This window comes from Microcebus murinus, chromosome 2 (assembly GCF_040939455.1).
Source record: "Microcebus murinus isolate Inina chromosome 2, M.murinus_Inina_mat1.0, whole genome shotgun sequence".
NCBI lineage: Eukaryota > Metazoa > Chordata > Mammalia > Primates > Cheirogaleidae > Microcebus > Microcebus murinus.
Window position 1 is genome coordinate 6,275,309 of NC_134105.1, and position 18,851 is coordinate 6,294,159.

General features: G+C 42.9%; 2 protein-coding genes across 2 annotated transcripts in view; one reads left to right on the top strand and one right to left on the bottom strand.

Annotated features, from left to right (window-relative positions):
• The window catches only part of MTOR (mechanistic target of rapamycin kinase), a 145,501-nt gene that overhangs the window by 77,092 nt on the left and 49,558 nt on the right, over positions 1-18,851 (bottom strand). The window contains exons 26-28 of the mRNA XM_012791400.3: positions 13,993-14,135; positions 11,311-11,473; positions 11,028-11,173 (exon numbers count right to left, since the gene is read on the bottom strand). Of these exons, the coding sequence (XP_012646854.2) occupies positions 11,028-11,173; positions 11,311-11,473; positions 13,993-14,135 (452 nt within the window). The remainder of the gene's footprint in view (positions 1-11,027; positions 11,174-11,310; positions 11,474-13,992; positions 14,136-18,851) is intronic.
• On the top strand, positions 1,633-7,430 carry ANGPTL7 (angiopoietin like 7). Its single transcript, XM_012791404.3, has 5 exons — positions 1,633-2,282; positions 4,396-4,496; positions 5,076-5,270; positions 5,940-6,138; positions 6,317-7,430. The coding sequence occupies exons 1-5, from the start codon at positions 1,913-1,915 to the stop codon at positions 6,484-6,486; spliced, it is 1,035 nt and encodes a 344-aa protein (XP_012646858.2). The 5' UTR covers positions 1,633-1,912; the 3' UTR covers positions 6,487-7,430.

Genomic DNA, 18,851 nt, shown 5'->3' on the forward strand with positions numbered 1-18,851 from the left:
CCCAGGAGGTTACCTTGAAGATCTCCATGAAATTTAGCAGACCTTGTAGGATGCTAACAATTGGGGCCAGCTTCTCAGTGAAATGAACTCCATGGAGCTAAGGCTGTGGTGCCCAACTGCGCTACATATTTGCAAAAACAGAGCAGGGACTGGCAGACAGTGCCAATTTTAAACAGAATCTTTTGAGTGGAATAATGAGTTGCTGTAGGGTGTCAGCAACATCCTCACCCCTTAGTAGGCAAAGGAGATGAGAGATTTGAGAAAATAAACTATGATCCACCTGATCCCCTACTGCTTTTCAATTTAGAGGAAAAAAAAATTGTTTGGTAACTCCAGCTGCCTGAACAGAAATTACTTTCTGAGGAGCTAGAAGCCCTGACTGAAAAAGAGCTCTGGGGGATTATGGCCTGGAAGGAGAGCTGTCAGGCGTCAGGCTTGTGTGGCAAGGACCTGCACTGAACAGTCACCACAAAAGTGACTGCTTTAGTGGCTCCATAACATGGAAACAGCAATTGCATGTTCCAAAGACAAAGTTACTGTTTAAGGACAGAGGGACCTTTGTATACATTCTTAGTGAAAAGCTTATTTTAAGGATATCTGCTGAAATTCCATGTTTTTTACATTTGTTTTTAAAAGAGCAGCGTTCTTCAATATATACTACATGAAAAACTGCAATATTCATGTTGTTCAGACACAAAGTCATATATAGATGGAGAACAATTTCAAACTGCAAACCATATTTAAGAATGAAGGAAACGGGACTCTAGATATAGATTTATTAGGTGATAGGGATTTTCTTTATGTTTTAATATATTTTCCAAGTTTGTAACCATTAGCCAAGGATGAGCCTGTCCTCTGCTCTGCCTAAAAACTGACAGAAGTGTGGGTGACCAATCCCAGAACCATGCCTGGCACTGCTGAGTTTTCATGTCTGCTGTAGTCTTCCGACACTTCTTTGCAAAATAACAAATGCGAGATGCTAATATTGGCCCTCTCTTTGGTGAAGGGGAAGGTATGTAAAAAGAAAGACAACTGTGCAAACCCTGTGGATATAAACTACAAAGTCTTTTTTGACTTCTTAAGAGATTTACTCTATTCTATTATTTCTAGAACTTCTCGAAGTTGGAAAATTTCAAATGTGAGATAGTCAGATCCAGGTTGAGGAAGAATTCTGTAAAACACTGAATGATGACAGAGAAACGAATAACCAGCCTAGCTAAAAGCACATTCAGCAGGGTGCCAAAATATACCAGATCCTCGCATAAGCAGCACGATCACATTAACAGGCCTCCCTGGGTGAGCACAGATCTTAGTCCCATCTCTTTCACCTACCTTACTCTCACCCCATGGTTATATAACCTTTAGAATGGAATTTGGAAATTCCTCTGACCCTGCCCTGCTTGCTGATAGAGCCGAGCTTGTGGCTGGCAGGGGCATAATCTAACAGGCAAAACTGGAAACACACAAATTCACAGCCCTCTTGTCTCAGCCCAGAGACTGTGCAGGCAAGGAAAGAAAGACTCGCCCATCTCCCTCCTCCCCTCCTCTGGCCTAAGTTTACGCTGACTTCACCCAACAGGCACCTGACCCTCCCAGATGAGCTGGGAGGGGCTAAAGCCCTGTGCGGCCATGGTAGGGGTGGAGGTGCAGGCAGCAAACAATATTTAAGATGCTGACCTGTAGAGCATTCAGGCTTGGGAAGGAAAACTATAGGATATCCATTAAGCTCCACTTTCAGAAACTCAACCTTTGAGAAAGGCAAAGAAAGAGCAAGGAAAGGAAGAAAACAACAAGGTGGTGAGACCATCAGAGTGAAAGTGTAAGGTCGGAGTTTGCTGCAGCTTTGCAGACCTCAGCTGGGCATATCCAGATTTCCCTGAAGGAAGATCCTTCCTCACCCACGCCTACAAAAATGCTGAGAAAGACTCTCTCTGCTGTGACCTGGCTCTGCATTTTCATCGTGGCCTTTGTCAGCCACCCAGTGTGGCTGCAGAAGCCCCCTAAGCGTAAGACACCTGCACAGCTCAAAGTGGCCGCCTGCTGTGAGGAGGTGAAGGAGCTCAAGGCCCAAGTCGCCAACCTGAGCAGTCTGCTGAGTGAACTGAGCAAGAAGCAGGAGCGGGACTGGGTCAGCGTGGTCATGCAGGTGATGGAACTGGAGGGCAACACCAAGCGTATGGAGTCTCGGCTCACAGACGCCGAGAGCAAGTACTCCGAAATCAACAACCAGATTGACATCATGCAGCTGCAGGCAGCGCAGACTGTCACTCAGACCTCAGCAGGTAAGGAGAACGCACTCACCACCTCCCCCATCAAACAGCCAGTGTCTCTCCATCCATAGCACTGCTTCCAGATAATCTGATTATCAGAACCACTACTGGGGGTTCTTTAGGGATATACTTTTCCTTTAGTAAAGGCTCATGAAGTATTTCTTTTGATTTCTAATGTTCTATAAATTTACCGAGTACCTTCACAGGTCTCTTATTCATATAATGTTCCAGCAAATTAGGAACAGAACTCTTGTCACTGGCTCAGAATTAACCGTAGAAACACTGTCCATAGCCGCTTGAGGAATCCCTTCGTGTTCAGGAAAGAACAGGCTAGGCTCCTGAAAGTTCCTCAAATCTGGTAATTCTGTTTTTTCCCATGGTCTCAACATTTTCCTCAATAATACAAGAAATAATTAAATGCAATGCTGAAATATGGACTTTTAATAGGCCAAAAATAAGATGCATTTAATGTTTTCTTTTGCAAAATAACTTTTAGTTTCTGGTTAGCTTGGCTCAGATAGGCCACTGTAAATATATTGTTTAGAGATAAATTTGGATTTCTGAAATTATCAGAAAAATAAGTGGTCAGGAGCATATCCTATAGAGATGTCATTTCTTACTGACATAAAAACCGTTGGTCCCAATATAAACCAAGTCAAGAACAAAGACATTAGAACAAGAACATTAGTCTCTAATGACTAAGTCATTGGTTACCTTTAGTTCAAATTAAAAAGAAATATTAACATGAAACTAAGCTTGAAAATTCTGTTATCTAAACCAATGTGCATAAACTACTTTCTAACCATGGACTTCCTGACCCTCAGTCTGGGATTAGAAAGGTATTCTCAGGCCATTTTCCAGACAAGTGAGTCCTGATTTGTTCTGTGAGATGAAACCAGACATGCGGAAGACCAGGCCAGACAGAGGAATCTGACCGTGCCACTTCCTGCTCAACCAAACAGAGCTTTCTTACAACCTGGCAGGGAGTTTCTTGGGGGTCAAGGGCAGCGCTCCTGATGGACTCTTACTCTTCTTGCCCAGTGCATTATTCCTTACCTTTCTTCTCTATGACCAGGTGTGGGTCACCTGTATGTTCTATAAGTAGGTAGTCCCTTGAAGAAAGCAGTAAGCCAATGCTTTCACCAGTAATAGGAAGTGAAGAACTCTGCTGGCGAAGGCACGTGTAACCCTATTTTCCCTCCCCCAAGATGCTCTGCGAGGGAACCAAGGCAACTTCCATGGCGGCAGTGTTACCATGTGCCATCTTTGTGCTCTGTAAGGTCCCAAAGCAGTGCTCACTAAGAAAAGCATCCCAAGCCATGGAGGGTAGGAAGCCTTTCTGAGACAGTAAGGCCCCCACTTTCTGAATCCTATCAGAAAAGGGTATCTCTTCCACAGAACCCTTTGATATTTAGGACAAGGAGACAAAACCCTACATAAAGCAGGAGCCCCAAGGGCAGTCAAGGAAGCATTTAAATCAGCCCCAGAGTGAAAGTTTGCCTATCTGATGCTCTCAATTCCTTGTTTTACTAAGACTTCCAGGGGAAGGCCTCAAAGGGTTCCTCAAAGTGTTTTTTTTTTTTTTTCATTTGAGAATTTAGCATTGTTAGATTGAGGGGGGAAAGATAAGACTGTAAACTCCATATCCCTTAATTAGGGTCCCAGTAGACAACAGCCACTACCTCTGAAAAACAATGAAAACAAACCAACCAGAAAACAACAAAACCAGACTCTATGAGATACTCATGACTTACCCTGTTAGAGGTGGCTAAGAAATCTGAATCTTTTCAACCGGAGTATCTGTATGTAGCCCCCACACATTGTAACATTTCTAGAATGCATGGCCTATGATAATGTATCTCAGAGTCAACCCTGAAACCACTTGTCTGAATGTTGTGCTGCTTCCCCATCCCTCTGCCTCACCACCAGTGGATCCAGAACACGCTTCCTCTCGATCTCTTGATGTCCACCCCTCCTAAATCCAGTTACTGCTGGGTAACTAACACCATGGGGATCTCATGGTAGAAATGAAGTTTCAGTTTTTAAACATTCAATTAAGATGGAGCAGGAACGCCCTGCTGGCTACAGAGCCAGCTGCTCACCCTGCAGTTTGCTCCCCTTGCAGACGCCATCTATGACTGCTCTTCCCTCTACCAGAAGAACTACCGCATCTCTGGAGTGTACAAGCTTCCTCCTGATGACTTCCTGGGCAGCCCTGAGCTAGAGGTGAGTCATTTTAAACACTATCCACGTCTTACAACCTTTCCTCCACCCCCTCAGAGGGATGGCAACAACAGGGCCATTCACAGTCTAAAAGGGAAACTCAAAACAGAAGCAAACACACCAAATACCAGAGAGTTTGGAAACACACTCAATTTATGCCTTTCCTCCTCAAAATCCAGGCATCTCTTTAGCCTCTTCAAATCATTATCCACCAAACAACAAGCCTGCTAACATAGGTTAGGTAAGTCTTATAACCACATTAACTAGTTTAATTCTTCTCTTTGGGGGAAGAGAAAAGAGAGAACATGAAGGAGGCATATCAAAAGTATCTAGATTTTTCCCTTTAAGCTGTATATGCACTCATTTCCAGCCCCAATTCAGATTATGCTTTCTCAGTAAACTGCCACCCTGCCTTAGCTCACCAGCACTGGGGCAGCATCGTTGCCGTAGTGAGCCAGTGTGACTGTGGGAGTGCACACACTGCTGGCTCTGTGGGGACAGCAAACAGGCTGGGAAGCCTGCCCTCACATTCCTGCCTCCTGCCCGTGTGTGTCCCTGACCAGAGCCTCCCCTCTGCTCCAGGTGTTCTGCGACATGGAGACTTCAGGCGGAGGCTGGACTGTCATTCAGAGACGAAAGAGTGGCCTTGTTTCCTTCTACCGGGACTGGAAGCAGTACAAGCAGGGCTTCGGCAGCATCCGTGGGGACTTCTGGCTGGGGAACGAACACATCCACCGGCTCTCCAGACAGCCAACCCGGCTACGTGTGGAGATGGAGGTGAGCATGACACCTGGGGCTCCAGGACTGGACCAGGACACCACACATGGCTGTGCACAGCTCTGGGGGTGCCGCTCTCATGATTCACTACAGACCTATGTATTTATTATGATGGTTTTCTTGCAGGTTGTAGTACAGTTGAGGAAAAATAGGGTTTTTTCTATTTTTCACAAAAGTGGGGCTGCCGGTGGCATAGGAGGAAGCCAGATCCGGGCCAGAGCAGAGCAAATCAACAGTCAGCTGGGCTGAAATACCACTGTCTTTGCTCTGGCCTGGGGCATGATGCTAACCTTATTGATACTGGTTGCTGATCACTGTTGAAGGTCTTGAAGTTCTCACTACATCTTCACATTACTCTTATGACATCTCTGAGTGGGATTCAGCAAAAACACATATCTATACCTTATAGACAGGGAAGTGAAGGGATACAGGAAGAGAGACTAATCAAGGCCATATGTTGAATTGGGACAGAAATTTGACTGAGCACCCTTGTTTTCTGATTCCCAGGTTAGTATGGTATACTAGACGTAAACAACTAATAAAGTCTTATTAGATTCACACCTATGAAAAGATGTTCGGCCACAGGGCTTTAGAGAGAGAAGAAGTATAGGGAGGGAATGAAGTGAAACCTTGCTGCAGTTTCTCTAAGGCTCTGTTGCTTCCCAACAGGACTGGGAGGGCAACATGCGCTATGCTGAGTACAGACACTTTGTTCTGGGCAACGAATTAAACAGCTATCGCCTCTTCCTGGGGAACTACAGTGGCAACGTGGGGAATGACGCCCTTTTCTATCATAACAATACAGCCTTCAGCACCAAGGACAAGGACAATGACAACTGCTTGGACAAGTGTGCACAGCTCCGCAAAGGTAAGATTTGGGGAGACAGGGAAGGAGAAGTTCAGGCATAAGCCCACAGTGCCACTTGAGAAGAAAGAGTGAATTTATAACTGTACAGTTAGTATCTGGCTTTGGTATTCTTTTTGATACTGGCTCTGTTTACCTGCTACTTAAAAAAACAACATTACCGATCTATTTCTTGTGCTAGGTGGATACTGGTACAACTGCTGCACAGATTCCAACCTCAACGGAGTGTACTACCGCCTGGGTGAGCACAACAGGCACCTGGATGGCATCACCTGGTATGGCTGGCATGGATCTACCTACTCCCTCAAACGGGTGGAGATGAAAATCCGCCCAGAAGACTTCAAGCCCTAAAAGGAGCCTGCTGTGGAGCAGGCCTGCAGAAATGGAGACAAATAGAGATTGTGCAAGGGCAGAGAAGAAGAGAAAGAGAGTGCTAGAAAGAGTAGGTATAGGAAATGGCCTATCATCTCCAATGAAAGAGTAAGTCTCTGAGCAGCACAATAAAATCACATGTACCATGATGTTACAGTAATGAGATGAAATATTTAAACCCAATGAGTCCTACCACAGAGGGCTGGACTGAGTAGGCTCTCTCTACCCATGATCCTGATGTAGCAATAGGCTGGCTTTTCCACATGATTTGTCTTTGAAAAAAATAATTGTGAGATTGTTTTATCCATTTTCTCTAAGGCTTAGGTTACAGGAGGGCAAAAAACAAACAGATTTGCTAAAAAGAACCATATTCTTTTTATTCTCAAGGAGAGGCCTTGAGTGTTAGAGAAAGGAACAAGAGAGTGGTGGATGAGGGGTATTTCTATTTTTAAATCCAGTGAAATTACCTTCAGTCTACACATTTCCTTTAAAACACAAAAACTGATCAGCTGGAGGTGAGCTGACCCAGGCTGGACTGGCCTGAAGGACACTCCAGGGCACTGGGCCTTGCAATGGGACTCTTTTACCTGCCCTGTTCGCCCCCATCAGGTACAGCGCTAGAAGGCATGAAGTACCCACAGGGGGTAGGCAGAGTCTCTCATGGACACCTGCACAAAAATGCCTTAAAATATTCAGTCAATACAGATATATCTATTTTTATTTACTTTGTAAGAAACAAGCTCAAGGAGCTTCCTTTTTTATCTTGTCTATAAAAAATGGTTGAAAAATGAAGCTAGATGGCGCTCTGGTTAATAATTCATGCTGTACATAAGCATCTTGCTTTGTAAAAATAAAATATTATAGTTTTGTTTTAAATGTTCAAAATTTCTTTTCTTTCTACAATAAACACTTTCAAAACTTGAGTATTTTCTTTTTTAGTTCTTACCATTACCATTTAGAGCACAGTAAAAATGTTAAAGTAAAAAAATCGGAGAATTAGCAATAAGAAAGAGACTCTGAGTGTGTTTCAGTATTTGGGGAAACCGAGGGAGGAGCAGGAAACCCAAATGGAACAAATGAGGGTCAAAAAGGGCAGCAGCCACTGGGACGAGATCAGATCCTGGACCCCCTAGCCAACCCCCATGGAGGCCACTGCCACTACTTGGTTTCAAAATACTCTGCAAACAAACACTCCTACTTTCTCCTTAAACACACAGAGAGAAAAATATCTTCAACCATAATGGGTATCAAATAATTTTGACCTTTAGGAAGTCATTTGTCCTTTCCAAAAAGAACCATCCCCCTGAGCCAGTCAGTGCAAAGCAAACCATTACACTTAGTATATCTATTGTACCTACAGTACTTTGATTGCTGGGAACTTATTTCACCTTAAAAATAAGAATCTCAGAGATTTTCAAAGAAATAAAGTGTGAAAAACTACACTGGAGTAGTTTAGGGCTACTCATGGGACTTCAGGGCTTCTCATGGGACAGACATTCAAACAGAAACTTCCTCAAGCAGGCAGGAGCATCCGAGATGCTCAGCACCATACTGCTAGGAAAAAGAAGATAAAAATATCAGGGGCTTAAAAGGAGTGAAGAGAGGAAGATGCCTATGGCAAAAGTAGCTAATAATTTCCTATCTCATCTTCTGTATACCCACCAACTAAAAAACCCTGAAGCTTTTAAGTCAACTTCCGCGGCTTCCTTCATGTTTTTGGAAGAAGCTTCTTAGAGGGGAGCAGAGGGAAAGGGAGAGCAGTTGTCAAAGAATGCACAGAACATTCCCAACCACTTCACCTGTGGAGAAGCTGATTCTGGCAGTACCTACATATCTGAAGCACCTGTACGGGAGCAGGCTGATGATGGATAGATACCGAGGATTCAGATAAGAGAGCATAGCACGGTCTCTGACCTGAAAGAGGACAGAACCATCAGGAACCAAAAGGAGAGCTCAGTGTAGGTAAAGAAAGTTTTGTTCTGACCAGATCCTTGATGATATGTGAGAAAAAGTGGCGCCAGAAAGAGTGCCATGCAAAAGAAATGGACAAATGTGGTGCAGTGGTTTGTGCTTATAGTCCCAGCTATTCAGGAGGCTGAGGTGGGAGGATTGCTTGTGGCCAGGAGTTTGAGACCAGCCTGGGCAACATAGTAAGACTCCCTTCTCTTAAAAAAAGAAAAAGAAAAGAAAAAAAAAAGAGGACAAATCAGCCTGATAGGCAGTTGTTAGCACTGCATGTCTACCTAGGGAGCACTGGGCCCTGTTTTGATTTTTAATTTTGCAGATATCTCAATCGGAAAAACTTTTATAATGGGGATTACATGTCAGGGGCTGGGCAGTGAAAGTATCCAGCTTTAATGAGACCCTCTATCCTACTTAGGGTAGAGAAACAAAAGCAGGCCAGCTGACCTTACCCTAATGCTCTGGCCTAACTAACCAAGTGAAAGCCCCACAGTTGCATGTGTATGTTTCCTAATAATCAAATACCCACTTAACCCTCTGTCCCCCTAAGAAGCAATTATATTCACTGATATGTGAGCTTTGAGGAGACAGGAGTAGTTTATACTATTTCAGTGTTAGCCTTGGTTTGGGGATTACACATGGGATTTAATTTGTCCTGCAGCACATAGGTAAAGGTCAATAGGTAGGAAGACAGACTAAACCAGCAACAAGAGAACAATATTGTCAGCAAAACACAGCTTTTTAGAACAAAAACAAAAAATAGGAAAAAGCTGCACAAAGATGTTTTTGTGTAGGGTTATCCTGATTGTTTCAAAAAGAATTTAAGGCAGTTGACTCAAATGTATAAGCTCTACAAAAGTAGACAAATTGGAGAAGGGAAAATAAAAGTAGGAAAAATACAATAAAGCTTGGTGGGGAGGGTTAGTAGTCAAAACAGGTAAAATGTCTGTAATTTGTTGGAGGTGGGCCAGGAATTTATCTGTCAACTCTCCAGTAGCTACTGTGAGGAAGGGAATTCAATCTATTACCGAAAAGTGACGCCCCAAGAGAGGACCAAAGTAGTGGCTCAGGGATGTATAACCACCAGCGGTCTGACCTGTGGGAGGAGTTTCCACCAGGCTCACCCACAGGATAAGGGTAGTGTTGTGAGCAACTTCCTTAATAGCAGCTTTGTCTCAGGTTGTTTCTTAAAACTTTCTTCAGTAAAGGTGGTGGCATAACACCACACCAGGGCTTAGGAATAGTAGTTTTACCAACTTAGAAGTAAAAGCTGCAGATAGAAACAAAAAAGAAAGGTGTTGGGAAGATACTGGAGACCAACTGCAGGGAGGCAGAGCTGCACGCTAAGCTGACTCAGCCAAGGAAACCTGGAGGCCGAGCATGCTGGCTTTCCCATGAAGAGCGCTGGAAAAAAAGCCAAGATCAATCTGCAGGGAATTCTGAGGACTTACTTTCAATTACATTCACTTAAGAAGCTAACTGACCTTCTTGAGTACTTTTCCAGGCCTCTGACTGCATCTTTTTATACAAATCTGCATAAACCTTAATGTTTCTATAATTGTCTCAGATATGGGGAAGAATCAAGGGTAGGCTGAGGGAGGGTTCAGATAGGTCTCAAATAGAAAAAGTTAGCAAGGAAATGAATATGCAAAATGAGTTATTTGACACTGAAGTTTTCATATTCGGTTACCAGATTTTCTATTAGTTATTACGTGAGACTGCGTTCCTAAGCCAGAGACGGAGGCAGGAATGCAGGTTTTCACATTTACTATGCTTAATGTGAAACCGAAGCATGCCTCATAGGATGGCATGGTTATTTCTCCCTTTTGAGTCACTTTTTAAAGTGTTTAAAGGAAAACTTCTTATTTCATTATCTACAGTAAAATGATCAAACATATTAGCATTTACATGAAGATAATTAGATCCCAGTGTTAATATTCTCTGATAATCATTAGGGGAAGTGAGCAGTTCTCTAGGAGCTGCTGCTAATTTCATAACAGCAGAAAATTTATTAAATAACCTAATAATTTTTTCCATACCCAGAAGACTCAAAACTGTCTTATGAGAGAACATAACCAAATCAGGGAAAGATGATCAGATCTCAGACTCTGCTCTGCCTTTGATATTCATAAAACTCCAGAGGAAGAAGACTCAGCCACCAATAGATTTAGTCAATAAAACCCCACCTTGCCTTTGGGTGACCTCTGAAGCCCAGGAACCAGCACAACCTGCTCCATCCCTACAGGGTGCTATCTAACCCAGACACAAAATCGATCTTTCCTAGGTTGCTGTGGCACAGAATTGCTTCTAAACTAATTTCACTGGGATAAGAAAGCACAGGTTAGAAAACAACAGAAACCCAGACAGAAATGACAATTATGACTACACTACTGGGGAGAGCCATCTGCAACCACACGTCATTTAAACGTGCTGGCCAGACCCAGAGGCAGATTTCACAGACCAGAAGCCTCCAAGTGACTCCAGTGAAGTGGCACCAGGCAGTGGGAGAAGAGGTCATTTTGGATGAAGGCAGCAATTAAAAAGGGCTTATGGCCTACCTGATGAGAGATTCTAGAATGGCAGGGGTGGGACCTTTCTGGAACTCCAGTTCTTTGTAGTGTAGTGCTTTGGCATAAGCTCGGCACTTGGCAGCTCTTTCACCCAGTAGAACAATGCCATTGTCGTCTCTCAGTGGCAGGGGGCCCTAGAGGAGAGCAAAACCCCACAGCATAGGAAAATGGCAGATGGGACACAAACAAGAGAGGGCTGCACGGATGCTTCTCCCCTCCCACCAGCTGGTTCCCTGTCAGCCTCCATCTGGACAATGGGAGAAAGTCTCACCTTGTCACTGTGTTCCATGAATTCAGCCAAGTTTAAGAGGGTTTGTGTGACTTCGGCAATGTCTTGTGAGGTGAGGGCCAACTCGATGCTTCTGATGAGCTCGTCCTGCTGGTCTTCATTCAGTTCAGACCAGCAGGACACAAATGCAGCGTTGAAGAGATCCCTGAAGGCAGAGAGGAGTGGAGAAAGATGCTGGAAACACCACTCATGCCTCTGGCTGGTGCCACAAAGTCACACCTATCAATCTGCTTCTGGCATTGATGGTTTCAGTTATGCAGACCAGTGCTGTCTGAGAGAACTTGCTAGAAATGGTCTGTATCTTCCCTGTCCAATATGGTACTCACTGGTCATTAAGCACTTGAACTGTGGCAAGTGTGAATGAGGAACTGAATCTTAACTTTTACTTAATTTTAATTAAATCAAAATAACTACATATGGCTTGTGAATACTATATCTTCCAGTATAGATGTAGATATCGGGATATATGGGGACTGAGTGGGGCTGAGGGAGGGGAGTAGTGCAGGGAAAAGTAACCAGTCTCCAAAGGAATACTTCTTGGCAATTTTGCATCATTTCTCTTTATTGGAAGGGATGAACAGAAAGGGGACTTCTAACATAAAAGTTGGCATTAACAGATTAGAAAAATAATAATTCTCAAATGATTCTTGGGACATTTCTTAGGCAATGCCCAAATTCCCATGATCAGAAATGGCAAAGGCAGTATCTGCTACTGCTTTCTAAATATAACCAGAACCCTTAGTTGGATAGTGATAAAAAAAATGACAACAGAACTTAAGAAACTAGGAGCATTAGCAAATAGAATTCAAATCCATAAGTCTTGAAAGAGTCTCTAAGCTAATCTCTAATACTTGGGGTATGAGAAAGACCCACAGCAGCATGTGGATGGATATATTTGCCATCTCTGACATCTAACTTTAATTCTGTCTCCACCTTTTTGATGGATGTTAGGGGAGGGGAGTTGAAAACTATAGGATATGCCTATAATGGATGGGTTTAGAATTTGGTGCCTCTATATCTACTTTCTGTTACATATTAACAGGTTAAATTAGACCAACGTATATAATTTTAGAATCTGATGGAAAAACAACATTTGAAATTCAAAAGGTAACATAGAGACCAAAAGAAGTCTGTATAAATTAATAAAAAGCTTTCCTGATCTAGGTCAGAGGCCACATTGGACCCTAAATGAATATATTAGGGACTAAGGGGATAAATACATACATGTATGTTTACTACAAGCCTCTTTTGGAGGACACTGTGCTCAGAGGTGACTTAGGCAGAAGACAAGAATAACACATCAGCTGAGCATATGAAATCTGCATATTATAGAAGCAGAGAAGTCTTAGAAACTACTTTTAAAGCATTAAAAAATACTTGAAAGAAATTAGAGGAACCAAATCAGGATATCAAAGCAATAGTCTCAGGGACCATTAATATTCCTGCTAAATACACATCATAATAGCACAACAGCCATGTTAAAAGTGAAATGAAATGCCTTGTTTTTTGTTAATGAGAAGGTTGCTTATTATTTTATGCCTCATTGTAAATAATGACCATTGTAGAAAATCTAGAAAATAAGGAAGAGAATAAAGGAGAAAACAATTACTCCTTAAGCTCTCCTACTTAGAGATAACCACTGCTGTATTATTTTTTCATCTTTATCCTATGCATATATATTTTTAATTTTATATTCCACTTTATTTACTTATACTATAACTCTTTCACATGCATTAAAAATTTAATAAACTAAAATTTTAATGGCTATTTAAGATTTACTACTTAAAACATTATTTTTTATGGCAAATTCTATTTTCCAAAGAAGTCTGCAACAGTATCTCCTCTTCCATACACTCTTTTAGAATCTTGCTACTTCCCTATCAAGAGGTGGCATCCATATCTCCTTCCCCTGAGCCTGAATATGCCTTCATGGCTGCTTTGAACAGCAGAGAAAGGCAGAAGTGATGCCACATGACTTCCAAGGTTAGGCCATAACCTACTTCTACTTCGTTCTCTTGGGGTACTCCCTCTAAAAGCCAGCCACCTTCTGTGAGAAAGCCCACACAATCCATGGAGCAATCATCATGGAGAGGAGCCAAGGCCCCCCGAGTTCCCGGTCGAGAGCCCCACCTTCCCAGACATGTGAGCAAGCCTTCTGGAAAGTGGATCATCAGCCCCAGTCAAGCCACCCCACTGATACCATGTGGAGAGGAGGCAAGGTGTCCCCACAAATCCTCCCAAACTGCAGAACCATGAACAAAATAAATGACTGTTATTTTTCAGACCATTAAGTTTTGCTGTATTTGTAATGTGGCAATAAATAATTAGAATATCATCATTATTGGAAACAGGTTACATTCAACTATTTAGTTGTTTTCAGAGTTGTAAATAACTTTTTAATTAAAATTTTGTACCTAATCTGTTAAGGAAAGGAGTTTATTTGTGGTCTACTAGCAAGGTTAAGATGGATGCTTCTCCTGCAACGTAAGTTTGTTCAATGTGCCTTTTTCTTTCTTTTTTTGTTCCACGAGTTGGCAAAATTAAAAATATTAGCCCTTTTACTACTATCTCTAATAAAAGCCAATTCGTATGCATTGCTTACTATGTGTGGATCCTCTCCGTCCCAAACTGAAGCTGGGCAGAGGGAGCCCAGATTCACTGTACCTGGCCATCGGGTTGTAGGCCTGTGCCAGGGCCCAGCAGGAGCGCAGGGAGGGCGACGAGGAGTCTTTCAGCAGCTCCAGGCTCAGCCGTCTCAGCCACTCGAGCCAGTCGTCTTTGGAGACCCTCCTGGCTGCTCCCCAGGCCTGTAATCCCCCAGGCACAACGAAAAACCATCAGCTTCAAGGACCAATTGTAAAGAACCCTCATCTATTTAATGATTATTCTACTTCTTTGATTAATAAAATGATACCTCTCAGGATAAAATTCTTCCAGAGCGCAAATACAAAAGAGATATTTAATTAACAGCCATAAAGTGGGAGCAGCAGCTTCTGGAACATACAATGATACAGAAAAAGCCTGTTTTACAACTCATTTGTGCTGGACTTCATCAGCTAAGAAGAGAGCTCTACAAAACCAGAATGGATGGGTACTGTCACACTCGGGGTGCATTCAACAAAGCCTAATGGCTTCAGCAGTACACGAAAGGAGCTGGGTACTCTCTGCACTAGGATACCAACTCATCTGACAGCAAACAGTCACACAGGAAGAGGAAAAATGCTCAGGTTCCTACTGGCAGGAACTGTGTTACAACCAGATGAGCAGTGAGCCCAAAGCACAAGGCACTGTGTTGAAACAAAGAGTGGAACAGATTTAATTTCTACTCTCTAGTTTATCACCTCCAACTTTCCTTAGAACTCTGGCATCTCCAGGCATCGAGAGTTATTACTGGGGGCAGCTTAGGCAGGCGGCTGGAAAGACGGGGGTTCTGGAGAGAGGTAGTATAGTGCAATGGCCAACAGCCATACTCGGGACTCCATGGCTTGAGTTCAAATCCCAGTTATGAAACTTACTGGCTCTCTGGTCTTTGAAAAGTTACTTAACTGCCTCAATTTCCTCCTGTGTAAAATAAGGATAATAATTTCCACTCGTAGGATTTTTAAGGAGTAAATAAATTAATAAATATAATGAATTTATTAAGAGTGTTTGGCACAAAGTTAGTGCTATGTGTGTGTGCGTCTATTTCTCCAAAGTTAGAAACACCTGGCTCTGCTGCTCGGCAGCTGTAATACCCTGGGGCAAACTACGTGTATGTTACATATGAGCTTCGGACTTCCTCATCTAGGGACAACAAATCTAAAGGGACTACCTGGAATAAATGAGCAAAAAATGGTTACTGTTATAATCAAAATGATAACCTATTTGAACTGGCCAACCCCTAACCACTAAATCTCTAACTTTTAAAATATGTTCTTAATAGCTAGGTGTGGTGGCTCACACCTATAATCTCAGCACTCTGGGAGGCAGAGGTGGGAGGACTGTTCGAGCTCAGGAGTTTGAGACCAGCCTGAACAACAGTAAGACTCTGTCTCTATGAAAAATTTAAAAAAAGAAGTGAAAAAATATGTTCTTAAAATATTTTTCTGAGGCCGGGCGTGGTGGCTCATGCCTGTAATCCTAGCTCTCTGGGAGGCCGAGGCGGGCGGATTGCTCAAGGTCAGGAGTTCAAAACCAGACTGAGCAAGAGCGAGACCCCGTCTCTACTATAAATAGAAAGATATTAATTGGCCAACTGATATGTATATAAAAAATTAGCCGGGCATGGTGGCGCATGCCTGTAGTCCCAGCTACTCGGGAGGCTGAGGCAGAAGGATCGCTGGAGCCCAGGAGTTTGAGGTTGCTGTGAGCTAGGCTGACGCCATGGCACTCACTCTAGCCTGGACAACAAAGCGAGACTCTGTCTCAAAAAATAAATAAATAAATAAATATTTTTCTAGAACAGACATGTCGATCCTCCCTAAACTGGGGAAATTGTGTAAGTTAGAGCAGAAGTTCTCAAACTGTGAACTAGTGAAGTGGTCCAGGGAGTGAAGAGACCCCCATGTGCTACGCTACTGATATAGTTGCATATCTGGCCCCTCCAAATCTCATGTTGAAATTTGATTCCCTCAAAAAAAAACAAAGAAAGAAATTTGATTCCCCATTGTTGCAGGTGGGGCCCGGTGGGAGGTGTCTGGGTCATGGGGGCAGATCCCTCATGAATGGCTTTGCACCCTCCTGGCAATAATGAGTCAGTTCTCACTTTATGAGTTCATGTCAAAGCTGGTTGTTTAAGGGAGCCTGGCACCTCCTCCTTCCTCTCTTGCTGCTTCTTGCAGTGTGACACGCCTGCTCCCCCTTCACCTTCTGCCTCAACTGGAAGTTCCCTGAAGCCCTCACCGGAAGATGGCATCATGCTTCTTGAAGAGTCAGTAGAATTTTGAGCCAAATAAATCTTTTATCTTTACAAATTACCCAGCCTCAGCTCTTTCCTTTATATCACACAAAACAGAGTAACACGACCACCTCCTCATCAACAACTTAACCATCACCTCCCTGGGATAAACTGGAGATTTGCTGCTGCTTCTGAAGAGTTACCAATGAGCGGCATTATATAAACAATTATTATTTTATGTTAAAAACTGAAGTAAAGATGTTATAAGACACAAACTAAATAATTACCACTGACAACATAATGAGAATGAGAAGGAAGAGTTAGATGACATACCAATGATTCAACTTTTTTTTTTTGAGACAGAGTCTTGCTCTGTCGTCTGGGCTAGAGTGCTGTAGTGGCAGCCTAGCTCACAGCAACCTCAGACTCCTGAGCTCAAGAGATCCTCCTGCCTCAACCTCCTGAGTAGTTGGGACTACAGGCATGTGCCACCATGCCCGGCTAATTTTTCCTATATATTTTTAGTTGTCCAGCTAATTTCTTTCTATTTTTAGTAGAGACAGAGTCTCACTCTTGCACAGGCTGGTCTTGAACTCCTGAGCTTGAGCGATCCTCCTGCCTCCACCTCCCAGAGTGCTAGGATTTCAGGCATGAGCCACCGCACCCAGCCAATGACTCAACTTTTAGACTTTGCTCTATTGGGTGAAATGGGAACATCAAGTCCCTTTCTGCCCATGTATTTCTGGCTTCTTACTTTTACATTGGATCTGTGTGTAGCTGCATAATATTACAAAGCACTTTAAAAGTTGGATATCCAAAATTTACTCTAATGGAAAATAAAAAAAAAAAAAAAAGAAAGAGAAAAAAAAAAGTTGGACACAGGCTGGGTGCAGTGGCTCATGCCTATAATCTTAGTACTCTGGGAGGCCGAGGCAGGAGGATCGCTTGAAGTCAGGAGTTCAAGACCAGTCTGAGCAAGAGCAAAAAATAGAAAAAAATACGAAAATACAAAAAATAGAAAAAAATAGCTGGGTGTGATGGTGCACACTTGTTGTCCTAGCTGCTTGGGAGGCTGAGGCAGGAGGATTGCTTGAGCCCAGGAGTTTGAGGTTGCTGTGAGCTAGGCTGATGCCATGGCACTCTACCCTGGGCAATAGAGTGAGACTCTTGTCTCCGGAAAAAAAAAAGTTGGATATAAACAAGGAAGTACTACTAATTTCTTTCTCCCTCTAACGATATGAGGTTGGTTGGGCGTGGGAAAGGAAGAGAGAATTCAGCACAGTGATTAAGGGAAGGGAGTGGGCTCTAGAGTCACGCTAGCTAGGTCAAATCCTGGCTCCCACATTGACTAGCTGACACTGGGCAAATTATTTAAACTTTCAGTTACTCAAGGTCCACATCTATAAAATGGGGACAGCAATGATAGCACCTAACTCATTGGGTCACCATGACAATTAAATCAGTTAATATGCATGAAGTGCTCTACAACAGTGCCTGACATGTGGTAAGCACATAACAAATGTTAGTTGTTTTTGTTATCATTGTTGTTACTATTTGATAAATGGCAGTAAATGGGTCTTCAAAAAATTATAGCTTGATCTATCAAATACGCCAAGTCCCCCATGTGGACCTTTCCCCTGGCTCTTTAAAACATAATAATTTCCTCATCTGTAAAATGGGAATAAATAAAAAGGAAAAAATCAACTCTCAGTTTTCTGGGTTCTATGATAATTGTGTAAACACCAGCCAATCTCCTGCTGTCTATCCACATCTGCTGATGTTGGTATATGTTCAAGGAACGCCAGCCTATTCACTGTGAAGCCCAAATAGATTGTCATAAGACAGTAAAGCTACTGAAAACTCTGGAAGGCATTCTAGAGGTACAAAAAATGGTTTTTATCTGTATCATGTAAATCCTATATTGGCATAGCCAATAGAATGGTGACTGAGATGACAAACTGGTGTTTTGAAAGCTGGTTAAACTGATAAATACACCAATCCTTAATTATCATTACATAACTATGTGGAAGCACAATTTGCTTTTTGATGAAATAGATCTGAGAGTCAGCTGTGGAGGATTTTGTTTAGGGTTTTTGAACTTGATCTATTCTCTCAGGTGAGATAAACTACAGAGTCTTTCTTTCATCTGTGTGGCAAGGTTTATGCTTATTTTTTCCAAGTCCTGGGTAGAAAGCAAAACCTCCTGGAAGCAAACTAGACTACTGGGAAATTTCCTAAAATAGACAGAACAAAGCTCTAAAGCAGAGTGGACAGCTGCCTGCTTGGAAGGACATTCTGAACCTAGTCAGGCTGAAAACATCAGGGTGGAAATGTGCATCTGGCCTCCTTGCCGGGCCCCTCCCTCAAGTGTGAGGAGTCAGCAGGGTGGCCTCCATGACTGCCTGGGAACACCAGGTGACTGATGGCCTTTTCCTTCCTCCTAAAGTCTCAGACTAGCAGTTACAAATCTCCAGAGGTAAAGAAGCATCACTCCTGACCCAGGAATATTTTGTTAGCTCCGTCTTAAATCAGCAAATATTTCTCAGCAGTGGTCACTTGCTAGCTGTGTGGGTAAAGTCTCTGACACAATAGTCAGTAATAAAGCCCCAGCATGCTGAAGCTGGGTGGGAGCACACACACACATAGG